The 13078-nt window shown below is 37.1% G+C and overlaps 1 protein-coding gene across 1 annotated transcript; it reads left to right on the top strand.

Moving 5' to 3' along the window:
• Window positions 1-5643: 5643 nt before the first annotated feature.
• On the top strand, window positions 5644-11406 carry LOC21393295 (RNA polymerase II C-terminal domain phosphatase-like 4). Its single transcript, XM_024174771.1, has 9 exons — window positions 5644-5727; window positions 7056-7216; window positions 7387-7472; window positions 8605-8729; window positions 9431-9611; window positions 9743-10032; window positions 10175-10363; window positions 10461-10499; window positions 10855-11406. The coding sequence occupies exons 1-9, from the start codon at window positions 5698-5700 to the stop codon at window positions 11164-11166; spliced, it is 1413 nt and encodes a 470-aa protein (XP_024030539.1). The 5' UTR covers window positions 5644-5697; the 3' UTR covers window positions 11167-11406.
• Window positions 11407-13078: the final 1672 nt, after the last annotated feature.

The raw sequence follows: 13078 nt of genomic DNA, 5'->3' as shown, positions 1-13078 counted from the left end.
TTGTATTTTGGAGACATGATGAAGTAGGTAGCCGGGAATGTTATTACACGAGATGGAATCCATTCCTTCTTAAGAAAGAAGTAGATAAATAATTCTCTTGAGGGTTGATTCGGTACTTGGACCAGTAGGAGCTCCGATTCAAGGATAAAGAAGTAATTAGAGAGGTTAACGGATTTTACCTTGCTCTAATTATGAATTATTTATGGAGTATTGATCTATATGCAATGACTATATCAAATGGACACTTCACAGTTTAGAAGTAATTTATATCTATAATTTCGAGAGTGCAATTCCAAGTTTATAGTGGAGTAACTATTGGAATTAATAGAATTAATTAATTAATTAAAGTGTTTAATTGATTATTAATTTTATTGGAGCTCGGGATTATAGGTCCATTAGTCCTCGCGTCGTCCTAGTAATTCTACCAGACACAGAGGGTAAAATGGGAAATTTTAGAATTAAGGAATTCTATAAATTAAATACTCGAAAATAATTAATTGAGAATTAATTATTATTTAAATAATGTGATTTTTTAAATTTGAATTTGAACACATCTAGATTTATCCATTTAAACTTATTTGATAAGTTGTTTAATTTAGAATTCAAATTAATTTAAGTTTGACTTAAATTAGAATTTGAATTTGAGTCAAAATTGGACTACAAGATAAATGATGATTTTCTCTTCCTTTCCTATTTGCAAATTGGCGCCACACAGGGATGAAAATCCCCTAAGGTGGCCGGCCATAATGGATAAGGATAAGAGAAAATTTTGTTTCAAATTCAAATAGGAAATAATGAACAAGCTTTATCTTAGAGATAGAGATTTGATTCCTTTTTGAAGTTTGACTTCTACTCTTTAAATATGAGAATAATAAAAAATTGTGAACACAATTTTTAAAAATAATTTATGCCCTAAGAGTTAAGGCTGGCCAAAATTCTCAAGAGAGAAAGGAAGAAAAAAATTTTTCTCCAAAAATTCCACGTCGTGCATGCGTTGGTGTTTGTGAAAATTTGAGTGTTTATTGTAACCCGTTTTGTCTCATGTGTGCCCACACACACGTCTTCGTGGATTCTAGGAATTGATGTGGAAGACATTGGTTTTCTAAACACAAAGATTGGAGCAAGGTCTGTTCGTGGTCAAAGAACTTAAGTTATCATCCGAGTCGGCTTCCAGGTATTTTTCTTGATTGAGTTCTTGATATATATAAGTTAATGAGATTAATTTATTCGTGCATAAATTAATATAATCTATAGAGTATCTCAAAAGTTTTATGAAAATTTTTGTTATACACGATCCGCCTCTTCCCCGCACCACCACGCTTCCGCATCCGAATTCGATTCGGAGACCAACAGAGTGATAGGTGCAGTCAAATGGGATAGAATCCCATTCTCTAATAAGTATTCAGTGAACTCATCAGAGAGGTATTCTCCACCTCGATCGGATCAAAGTGCCTTTATGGGTTTACCCAATTGCTTTTCCACTTCAGCCCGAAACTCCCTGAATTTCTCAAAAGTTTCGCTTTTGTGGTGCATCAGGTACACATAACCATATCTTGAGTAATCGTCCATAAAAGTGACGTAATACTCATACTCTCCTCTTGCCTTGATGTTCATGGGACCACAAACATCACTATGCACAAGTTCAAGAACCTCTTCAGCCTTATTGCCCTTAGACCTAAATGGTCTTTTGGTCATTTTGCCCTCCAAACAAGACTCACATTGGGGTAAGGACCCAACCTTTATAGAACTTAAAGGTCCATCCTTTACCAACCTCTGTATCCTCTTAAGGCTAATGTGACCAAGTCGCAAATTCCAAAGATATGTCTCATTAGAGTGAGAAGTTTTAAGCCTGTTAGAGTTATTAATAACTTCAGTGTTTAGCAGTGAGTCCATCTTAGGTTTTATAAAATATAGATTATTTTGCATATATCCATCATATATAAAAGACTTATTTTTATGAATCACAACTTTATTATTAAAAGAAACTGAATAAGAATCCTTAAATAAACAAGCAATAGAAATAAGATTCTTCTTAAATTGAGGAACATAAAAACAGTCTCGCAAAAATAAATTCCTATAGCTATCAAAATAAAGATGGTCGTCTCCCACTGCTTCAGCCAACACTAGAGTTCCATCACCCATCCTCAACGTGAAGCTCTCATTTAGAAGACTTCTCGTTTGCTTAAACCCCTGCAGAGAAACACACACATGATTAGTTGCTCCAGAATCTATTACCCAGTTGTTACTAGATTCCTCAACTAGACATGCTTCCAGATGGAGAGAAAAAGCTTACCAAGAATCTAGAAATGGGGAAGATATAAAAACTTGGAGTGAGTTCCACCGAAAAATTGCGAGTGCGCAGATCAAGAATGTGGATAAGGGTCTAGAAAAATTTTGGCAGAGTCTTGGCTTACTTTTGAGGCGGTTGGAACAATCAAAGGGAACTTAAGGGACTATTTATATAGGTGGAAAACCCTTGACTCTCAACCGTCGGATGGAATAACCATGCATCCAACGGTGAAGGCAAAGATACGCGATCCAACGGTGATTAAAAGAACATGAAGCTGAAAAAGCGTGATCCAACGACCTAGGTTTGTCCGTTTAAATGAGAGCCTACGTTAGCGTAGTGACCAAATCGACGCAACGTTTACACTGCCCGAAGAACCCCTTAAGCATCAGATTCATCATTGCAATGAAGGTTCAGAGCTAGGTTCCTACACCCAAAGCAAGCGAAGAGGCTAGAGGAAGTCCCATCGTAATTAAAACTCAAGACAATCTAAAGGAAAGTCTTAACCTGGGGGGCGACTGTTGTGAGGTAAAATCTACCTCGCCACATCGGACAACAACCGAGCTCCACGTGGCCAATACCATGCCTTATCAGTCGACGGATGGGCACTAACGGTTGAAGGGTTAGCTTTCAAAGATGAGTGCCGTACCAGTGAGAGAAGGGTCGACCGCCCCAAGGCATCTTAGAATAATTCTTGAAGAAACGTTCAACAATAGTAAGATTGTAACCATCAACGTCCAAGCTAACAGTTGACAGATCAAACATTCAAGACGGAGACAGATTCCAAGCCCTATAAACCGGCGACGCTATGGAAGAATTGATGGGGCCGAGGGTACCATTTTGACCCACCGTAGAGGCCCAGTGGGGACGCAGAGGGTAGGACATTCAGTCCTGTGATGTAGATCTCGAGAGTATCCCCTGAGGTGACAAGAGAGAAATCACTGGATTACTAGTGAGCTGAAGCAAAGTCAGTAGCATGGAAAATGATTACTAGCCTATTAGCCACCTAAAATGGACCAAAGGAGAATGAAAGAGATCCATAGAGCCGTAATAGTAGACAAAGTAGGTAGACGAACAGTCTAAAAGGTACTGAAAAGCTATAGTCTAGGCGAGTAGGATAATAGGCTACTCGAGAGAAACCATCAGATAACCATTTGTCTCGGTTTCCTCCAATGTGCAATCTGTGAGATAAAGAAATAACAAAGCCTTAGGGAGAAAGGATGATGAAAAACTGAGAGAACAAGACCTCTGTAATCGAAGAAGAAAGGAAAAAATAAAAACTTTCCCAAAGTGGATGTAGCTCTTTCATTGAGAGTGAACTACTATAATTTCTGGTGTTCTTCTTATTCATTTGCATTCTCATTCATATTCAGAGCACTTTTAGGATCCACACATGACCAGTTGCATTTCTCTAGTTCTCTTTACGTGTTCTAGCCGGTAAGCCGACTGATTACTGGACAGTAATCCGACATATTTCTGGTGATAAGATTTCATCATCAACAATACACATCCCACTTAATTTCAAAAGAATTAAATTTACTTTGAGATAATAGGCATAATGACCCTTTTCATACAACTTTTTGATTAAATATCCCCGCTTTTAGGAAATTAGGCAAATGGCTGACCCTTAATAGGTATGGTGTTGAAAAAGATGGAAACATCGTTAAGGAGGTGTTTGGTTCATATATTCAAACTTAAACCCATAATTCTACTACAGTGTAAAGCTATCACAAAAAAGTTAAATTTCAAACCTCAAAGTCAAGAATCATGTTTAAGTATACCTTTCAAACGGGCTCTAAAACTCCTTCCAATATCCTACCAGCCTCTCTCTTTTCAGAATGTCTCTCTCTCCCTCTGCCTGTGTCTTTGGCAAGTCAAGCACTCCCTCCATCCCTCTGTTTTTCTCCCTCATTCTGTTTCTCGAGATCCAAAAAATATCTAATTGAGAGATAATTGTTCTCTCATGTTTAGATCACATAATGTCTTGACATGAATTTTCTTTCTTTCCAAGTGAGTTTTGTATTTTGACAACCCAACTTCAAGCATCTATAGAGAGAGGGGAAGAGTGTTGTTTATGGTAAGGCCTCGTTCATTTCACCGATTCGAGTTTAGAATTTGAGTTTTGCTATAGTAAAAAGCTCTTAGAAACAGTCACATCTAACTTTTTGCTACAGTAAAAAACTCTCACATAAAGTCACATATCAACTCGAATTAAAAATTTAAATCAGCAAACTAAACGGACCTTCAATCACTAATTTACTCTGGTCAATTAGTGATTGACTTCGGTCAATCAGTGATTGACTCCAATCAATCATGGGTTTTTCTTTCTTCAGGCAAGATTGCTCAATCATTCATAATTGTTTGTTCTCAGATGAAGCCGGACTCTAGATCTCGATGGCGATTGTCACACGACGGAGATCAAAGATTGTGATTACAGAGACGTTGGCCTCCGTTCGCTGCGAGAAGGAGAGTGAGACAAGAGAGGGAGGGAGATGTGCAAGTCTGCTAGAGAGGGGGAGAAACTGCTATAGAAAGAGAGTGAAAAGAGTGAGAGAGAGCAAGAGAAAGAGTGAGAAATGAGGGTAAAATTGGAAACTAATTTTTAATTTTTATAAGCATCGGCCATTTCCCTAAATTGTGAAAAGTTGCGACAAGTAATATTAAGGCCTCGTTTACTTTGCGGATTCGAGTTTTTAATTTGAGCTGAGATGTGACATTTTGTGAGAACTTTTCACTGTAGCAGAAAAAGTTAGATGTGACATTTTCTGAGAGCTTTTTACTATAGAAACCTAGAACTGAAAACTCGAATCGGTAAAATGAACGAGTACTAAGTGTATATGATAATGGTTCATTTATCAGATTTTCTCATTTACTTTTTACACACCCCATATATTTATGGGAGAAATAGGGAAATAGGCTAAGACTTGAGATGAATTAAAATTAATAGGCTCACAATTTACATAAATTAATAAATAGGCCAAATTACTATTTTCGTCAATAACTTGTCTGGTTATGAACCATAACTTGACAAGTTATTCACGGTTTTTGTCCATAACTTGTCTGGCTATGAACCATAACTTAACAAGTTTATCCATAACTTATCTGGTTATAAACCATAACTTAATAAGTTATGGCCTATTAATTTTTATAACTAAAAATTGACCTATATAATTTCTTAAGATTTTCATATTGACCTATTTTCTACTATTTTCTAATATTTATCAGTTAAACCGTTAAAATGAGTCTTTTGTCACATGACAAAAACATAAAGCAACAAAATGCAATTCTCCCCTATAAGCTTACCCTAATAAACGACCCTCACGTTGATGTCGTAAGTGATTTTGGCCAACGCAATATCGGCAGGAATATCCCAGCGGCCAGCTCTTTGCGCTCCGATTTTCTTTACGTTGATGTCTGAAACCCCCAAAGGAACGAAGAAGGTAATCATTCCATTTTCTTCTCCGATTTTCTTCTTCTTCTTCTTCTTCCATAAAAGTTTGCCCACTTGATTCTTTTATGGGGAAACTTAGTTTTTCTTCTCCCTTACTTTACTACTACTGTTTCGACGTTCTTGCTTTCGCTGGTGTATTTTTTTTTTTTTTTCGCGTTCGTCATTGAAGAATTTTAGTGAATGATTTTATTTTTTAGCTTTTAGGAACTGGGTTTGCTTCTTTGAGCTTTGAATCATAATTGGTTTTACTTTTTGACTGTAAAGGGGTTCTTGTGTTTCTTCACGAGTTTTGGAATTTCTTGATATTTACTTGTGTGCCAAAGAAAAGGGGGGAAAAAAAAGCAAAATGGCTTTTCCTTATATTTGGGGGAATCCGAAAATGTTGATTCAGATGTGAAAATGGGTTTCATGTCACATTATGAACTGAGTTAACTCGGTGATATTCGAAAAGAAGAATGAATAGAAAAATACCTTATCACGATTCTGAGAAATATAGGAAGTGAGTTAACTAAAACAGACATCATTCAAGCATATCCTTATCAGGTTTTTGATGTTCCTGTTCGGTTAATTTTTTATTAGCTTTGTATTGTCGTTTTGTCATACTTAGCTGATTTTTAGCGAAGAATTTGTGCTTTGTTATTGCGGATATTATCTTTATGTTGATGTTGTTTTTGGTGCTCGGAATGAATGTATGAATTTCTTATGAAAGTATGAATTTGTTGAGGATATATTATCTTTATGTTGTTAGTTTTTTAATGTGGGCACTCATGTGAAGAATGTGTGAATTTCTTAGTGCTTGGAATCGTATTTGGGTGATTCGTTTAAGTTTTTGACTGTAAAGGGCTCTTGTGTTTCTTGGTAAATTTTGGAATTTCATTTCACATTTTCTTGTATTTTATCATGTGCAAAAGAAAATAGAAAAAAGAAAACCTAAGCAAAATGACCTTTTCTTTCTTTTCTGTTTGGGGACTCCAATTATGTTGACTTAGATGTGGAAATGGGGTTCGTGTCTCATTAAAACAGCTTAAACAATATAATAAACGAGTTAATTTGGTGATATTCAAAAAGAAAAAAAGAATAGAAAAATAACCCATGTACAGATATGCTGAGAAATATTGGGAGTGAGAGTTAACTAAAATAGGCATCATTCTAGCATATCACTACAAGATTTTGATGTTCTTTTCAGGTTAATTTGTTATGTATTGTCTTTTTGTCATACTTGAGCTGATTTTATTGAAGAATTTGTGTTTCTTCATTGTGGATACTATCTTTATGTTGATTTTGTTTTTGGTTTTTATATTGCAATTGATGATTCAGATGAGTCTTGTCACTGATTCTCCCGTCAACTCATCAAGTAGCGATGATTTTGCATCGTTTCTCGATGCGACGCTTGATTCGGACTTTGCAGAGTCATCACCAGAAGGAGAAGCCGAGAATGAGGATGATGACAAGGACGATGATAATTTTGAGAACAAGAGGTGCTGTTCTTGTTCTTTCCTTTTGTATTTTAATCTTTGAAATATAATGTTTGACACATTTGACCCATATTTTTACCGAATCCTCTTATTTTCTTGATTGTTTCATGCTTGCTGCTCATATGTCCTTCCTTGTTTGTTTTGTTTGGTTTTTTTTGGGTAATTTTCTTTAGGATAAAGCGGTGCAAAGTTGAGAATTTGGTGACTGCAGAGGAATCTTCTGGATCAACTCTGCGAGCATCTGGGAAGGAAAAAAAAAGTACTTTTTCTCACTCCCCTGCTATTATTTGGTTTATTTAAGGCCAATTACGTGATTTAGGCATCGGTAATTTGGATTTGCGAAATCAAGCTTTACTTTCAAAATGGCTTATGAGGTTTTTGAAGGAGAATGATACACTTTGGTATAGTGTGACCAAAGGTAAAAATGGCATAGATGTTGGAGGTTGGGTGACGGGAGAATGCATGAGGGTAACCTTTAGATGTCAATGGAAAGCAATTCAGTCTATATAGCTTATTCCTGGCACAAGTTAAGGTAAAGGTAGGGGATGGGAGGAGGGTGAGATTTTGGGAGGATGGTTAGGTGGGTGAAGACTGAAGAGTCTTTATCCTATCAATTTCCAAATCTGATGAGGCAGTTTCTTCGTTCTATATGGCTGACGTGTAATTTCTTGGAATTTACATCTTAGGAGGGAACCTAGTGAGAGCGAGAGCGAGTTGGGTGAGGCGGTGGAAATATTGTCCTGTTTATAGAGGGTGTGTGTTTTGTGAAGAACTTTTAGATAGATGGGAGTGGACATTGGGATTGTTTTCTTGTAAGTCGTTCTTCAAGGCCTTATTGATAATCAGTCTTTCCACACTTTCAACTCATGCCATTTTATTTGGAAGATTTCGTTTTCTACTAAAGTTTAGGTTTTTAATTGGCTGTTTGCTCTTAGAAAGCTCAATGCTTATGAAATGTTGGGAGGGAGGAAGCCTTTGCTTTCCCTGGGACAGTGTGCTCTTTGTAGGAGGGTTAAGGAGACGGCAGACCATTTGATCATCTATTGCTCTTTTTCTCTGAGATTATGGTATAGAGTTTTGGGGGAGTTAAAAATTTTTGGGCGACCCCATGTAGTATAAAAGAGTTAGTGGATGATGATTTCATGATTGGAAGAAACAAGAAATGTAGGAGATTTTGAGACTAGTTTTTGTTGATGAATGGCTCCTGTTTGTGTAGCTGATAACATATAGATGATGCAACGTGTAGAAGCTGCCACTCTTGGTTGTGATTCTACTATTTTGATATTCCCTCTTGCACTTGCTTATTGTTATAATTTATTATATTATATTCTTAAAAAGCAAGAAGTTATATTTACTAGATTTCTGTACACTGACCATCGAAATTTCATCAGTTTGTGAAGAGGAATCAACAAAGAAGGATGCATGTACGCATCCTGGTTCTTTTGGAGATATGTGTATCCTCTGTGGTCAGAGGTTGGAAGAGGAAACTGGCGTGACCTTCGGCTACATACATAAGGTATTCCCGTCTTTTAGAACTATTTGGTGGTATGGAGAATTCTTCTTCAACAAATATAAGAAGTATAGGTGGTTGATTTATTTAGTTCTACTTTGGTTATTGGGTGTTTCTTTTCCAAATCGCGGATATACTTTGACTTCTGAAGGTATATTGGTTAAAAATCTCGAGAAACGATTGAAGGGAGAGACTTTGTGTTGTGTTGTTGTTCTGCTTTTCTTATTTTTCTGTGTCAGTTTTCTTTCTTTTCTTTGTGAGAGCTCTTGTCCTCGTACCTTTTGCAATTGATTATTATTAATGAAACTTATTTTAAAAAAGTGAAAATTACAAGGGCTCTTGAATAGTACAAGTGCGCTTTGTGTGTGTGTTCTTTTCCTGTGGCACAGTGCTACTTTCCTTGAAATTTTTCTTCCTTTTTTTTTTTTTTTTTGCTCTTTTTCTTTTTCCTGTTGGATGGGAGGGATCACGTACCTCCTGTTTATGTCATTATGTGAGTAAGATTCTTTGAGATTCTTCTACTTTACAGAGGCATTATCCACTTGCCACGACCTGTAGTTTATTCATACAATTTGCTCGTTTGACAATTTATTTATTATTTATTAGGACTAGGGCATGAACCAGCTGTCATCTTAGGGCTTTGGACTTTCTTGTGTTTATTTGAATTTGATTGGTGATGAAAAATTTGATTACTCTATTTTGGTCAGGGATTGAGGCTTAATAATGATGAAATTGTTAGACTGCGAAGCACAGACATGAAGAACTTGATACGCCATAAAAAGCTTTGCTTGGTTCTTGATCTTGACCACACACTCTTAAATTCCACGCGACTTGTAGATCTGTCATCAGAGGAGCAATATTTGAAGAGCCAAGCGTTTTCTCCTCAAGGTATGTTGAGTGGAGTTTGTCATCGATAATTTGATTTGATTTGATTAGCTGTTAACTTTTACTTTCGTTTTTGTGGTTTAGTGTGATTTCAAAGTATCTTTTTGTCTTACTTCAATTAATTAAATGGTTAGATGCCTCTGAAGGAAGCCTCTTCGTGTTGGAAGCCATGCATATGATGACGAAGTTAAGGCCATTTGTCCGAAACTTTTTGAAGGAGGTGTACAATTTATTCGAATTATACGTCTACACGATGGGGGACCGACCCTACGCTTTGGCAATGGCAAAGCTTCTGGATCCCAGAAGAGAGTATTTTGGTGATAGAATAATATCGAGGGATGATGGCACCCTGAAGCATCAAAAGGGTCTTGATGTGGTGCTGGGGCAAGAAAGTGCTGTTCTCATCCTTGATGATACTGAAAATGTAAGTAGTTGCTTGTTGATGAGGCTGAAAATGCGAGTTTAATGACATTAACCTGTATGGGATTGTACATAGATGCAAAAGAGATATAAGAAAGAACCCACTGAAAGATATTTATACACTGATGTTTCTATAATTGTTGCAGGCATGGATAAAGCATCACAAGGAAAATTTAATACTGATGGAGAGATATCATTTCTTCAGATCAAGTACTCATCAGTTTGGATATAATTGTAAGTCCCTGTCTGAGTTGAAGAGTGATGAAAGCGAGACTGAAGGAGCTCTTGTGACGGTTCTAAACGTTCTTAAACAAGTGCACAGTATGTTCTTCGATGTATGTTCTTAAACAAGTCCATCTTCCCTTCACTCAGTTGACATAAGCTGTTGTAGCTTCTTGTATGTTGATTTATTTCTGGGAAATCGTTTTGTAGGAACGTGGGATTGATCATATTATTAGAGATGTGAGGCAGGTAAACATCTTTCTACTTTCCCTCAGTCTCTCCATCCGTCTCTCTCCCTCATCCTTTTTTCCTTCAAGTCTCATCTTTGTTGTTCTGTTCGGCTTTTCCAGATCAGGAAAGTCATAGGCCAGTTGTGTGTTAGGCCTTTAGAGATTGTTTATGTCTCTAACCCTGAGGCAAAATTTTATTTCTCATGGTCGGATATTTATATTACATTGGTTTTGGGAATTGTATCTATATTATTTCTCATGTTTCCTCCTATTTTGTCCAGTTTGACTTTTCATTAGACATCTGCCAAAACGAAGTCGAAGATTTTGGTTTAGTGTGTGCTTGGATATAATTTTCTCGAAATCATTCTATACAGGTGTTGAAAACCCTTCGGAAGGAAGTCCTGAAGGGCTGCAAAATTGTTTTCAGCCGTGTCTTCCCCACCGAATTCCAGGCCGAGAATCACCAGCTATGGAAGATGGCAGAACAACTGGGCGCGACATGTGGAATAGAACTCGATCCGTCAGTGACTCATGTTGTTTCATTGGATGTCGGAACTGAGAAGTCCCGTTGGGCAGTGAAAGAGAACAAGTTTCTAGTCCATCCGAGGTGGATTGAAGCTGCAAACTATATGTGGAAAAGGCAACCTGAAGACAACTTTTCAGTTAACCAAGTGAAAAATCAATGACCAAATTCTTTCGTTCTGCTAACCCTCTCTAGTTATGACAGTTATAGAGTTCACCATTTTGCACTGATAGTCTTGTTTTTACTGAGTCCTAGGTTCATGTTCATTGTAAATTTTAGACTGTTACTGTGATAGGGCTCAATTTGGAATGGTTGCACAATTAGAACATATTTTGGCTTGCAGATTTCCAGAGTAACCGTGTAATCCTACTTTGATAGTACAACATATAGCATACACTTCTTTCCGGACTCGGAAGCTTTTCTACTAAAATTTTTTTTTTTTTTTTTTTTTTTTTTTTCTTTTTTTTTTTCTGCCCTTTGTAATTCATTTTGTTTGGCATTGTATAATAACTCAGAAGCATTGTGAGTCCTATCATGAATAAAAAGTGTTGCTAGCTAGGTTGCTTAAAATTATGTGGGATTAATATGAGCAATGACTGGTTTGAGAATTCTTTAGGAGGATATGAAAAAATACCTTATCTTACCGATAGGGTACTATCAAAAAATCGAGTCTTTATTAGGTTTCGTCAGTATTGCGTGCTTTTTTGTTTTAATGTGATTTAAAAATGCGTATTACCTACTGGGATATCCTAATGTGGAAAACTACCTTTTAGCGGGGAAAATGACATTTATTTTTTATATGTTGCGATTTAGGGAGTTGATTGTGGTTCAAGTCATCGTGAATGCATTGCGTTTTGATGATTTTAAAGTGTTGGTACTTTCTGTTTGAGAAAAATGTTCTAATTTCTGTTATTTGGCTCACGAGCCATTTTGGTGCTACTCATCATAGAAAAGAAGAATGAAGACTTTTCGCCTATGGCGTGGGCATGGCAGTCCTACGAAGCAAAATGAAATGAGAAAGCTACACTTAATGCCAACTTGGTGAGCTTTCTCAATTCCAAAAGGAAAGCCTTGAACTTATACATCTCTTTAAGAATGTTTTGTGACCGCAAACAAGAAAAATGAAACATGCATGATTGATTGGAAAAAAAAAAGAAAAAAAGTGATAAAAGTTTGTCTATAGAATTGGGATTGAAGAGCACTTGAAACCAATTGTTTGGGAGATGAGTTTGTAGAGTTTAGCATGCATATACAAAATTGGACGTCTCTTAGGTTTGAGAGGTGAATGTCTTTTGGGGGTGTCTTTCAAGTTTCAATCGTGTCTCACATATGAGACAACAAAAAGTGAATTATCAAAAAAAATTAGGCAATGAAGAGACATGCATGGAGGACCTAGTGTTGTCAAACGTGTCGTGCCGGACCGGCATGGCACGCTTGACCCCAGGCCCATCACGGGCCTGGGCCGTGCCTGGGCCGGGCCTGAGAAGAAAAACTCAGGCCCGGTCCAGGCCCTTGGCCCTAGTCCATAAGGGCCAGGGCCGGGCCTGGGCCCAGGCCCTTCGCGGGCTGGCCCCGGCCCTTGTATTTTTTTTTTAAATTTAATTAAAAAAAATATCAAATGCCCCAAAAGATGTGATTTTATTGAATTGACGTAATAGGAGTACACATAAATGACTATCTCGTTAAAAACCTTGCTAAGTAAAACCCGTGGGGAGATCGGGACAAAACCTTAGCGAAGGGAAAAAGAGTGCAGTAGCTAGGAATAGTAAATTACAAACCTAAGTGCTTCCAGAAGATTCTGTTATTTCTAAGTTAGAAAAATATTCTTGCATCGAATCATCTGTGTATTGTTGTTTTCGTCTTCTGGCATCTTCCCAGTCTTTAACGCACATTAGTCCTTCCAAGATATCTGGATGCATTCTGCTTCTCTTCTCGTCAAGAATTTGGTTGCTTGCACTAAAAGCTTGCTCCGATGCTACCGTTGACACTGGAGTTGTCAGAATGTCACGAGCTATTATGGACAGTGTTGGAAAACGATCTGTCTTGCTCTTCCACCACTGTAAGATGTCTAGTTT

The sequence above is a fragment of the Morus notabilis genome, unplaced genomic scaffold (genome assembly GCF_000414095.1).
Source record: "Morus notabilis unplaced genomic scaffold, ASM41409v2 Scaffold360, whole genome shotgun sequence".
Taxonomy (NCBI): Eukaryota; Viridiplantae; Streptophyta; class Magnoliopsida; order Rosales; family Moraceae; genus Morus; species Morus notabilis.
The sequence above is the reverse complement of the archived record's forward strand: the minus strand, read 5'-3'. Positions and strand labels throughout refer to the sequence as shown.

What these genes read in the sequence shown, in the direction of transcription:
- LOC21393295 (XM_024174771.1), top strand. Translation starts at nt 5,698, where the DNA reads ATGTCTGAAACCCCCAAAGGAACGAAGAAG. An exon ending in TCCTTGATGATACTGAAAAT is followed by an intron (nt 10,033 to 10,174) that starts GTAAGTAGTTGC and finishes TAATTGTTGCAG; the next exon opens with GCATGGATAAAGCATCACAA. An exon ending in TGCACAGTATGTTCTTCGAT is followed by an intron (nt 10,364 to 10,460) that starts GTATGTTCTTAA and finishes ATCGTTTTGTAG; the next exon opens with GAACGTGGGATTGATCATAT.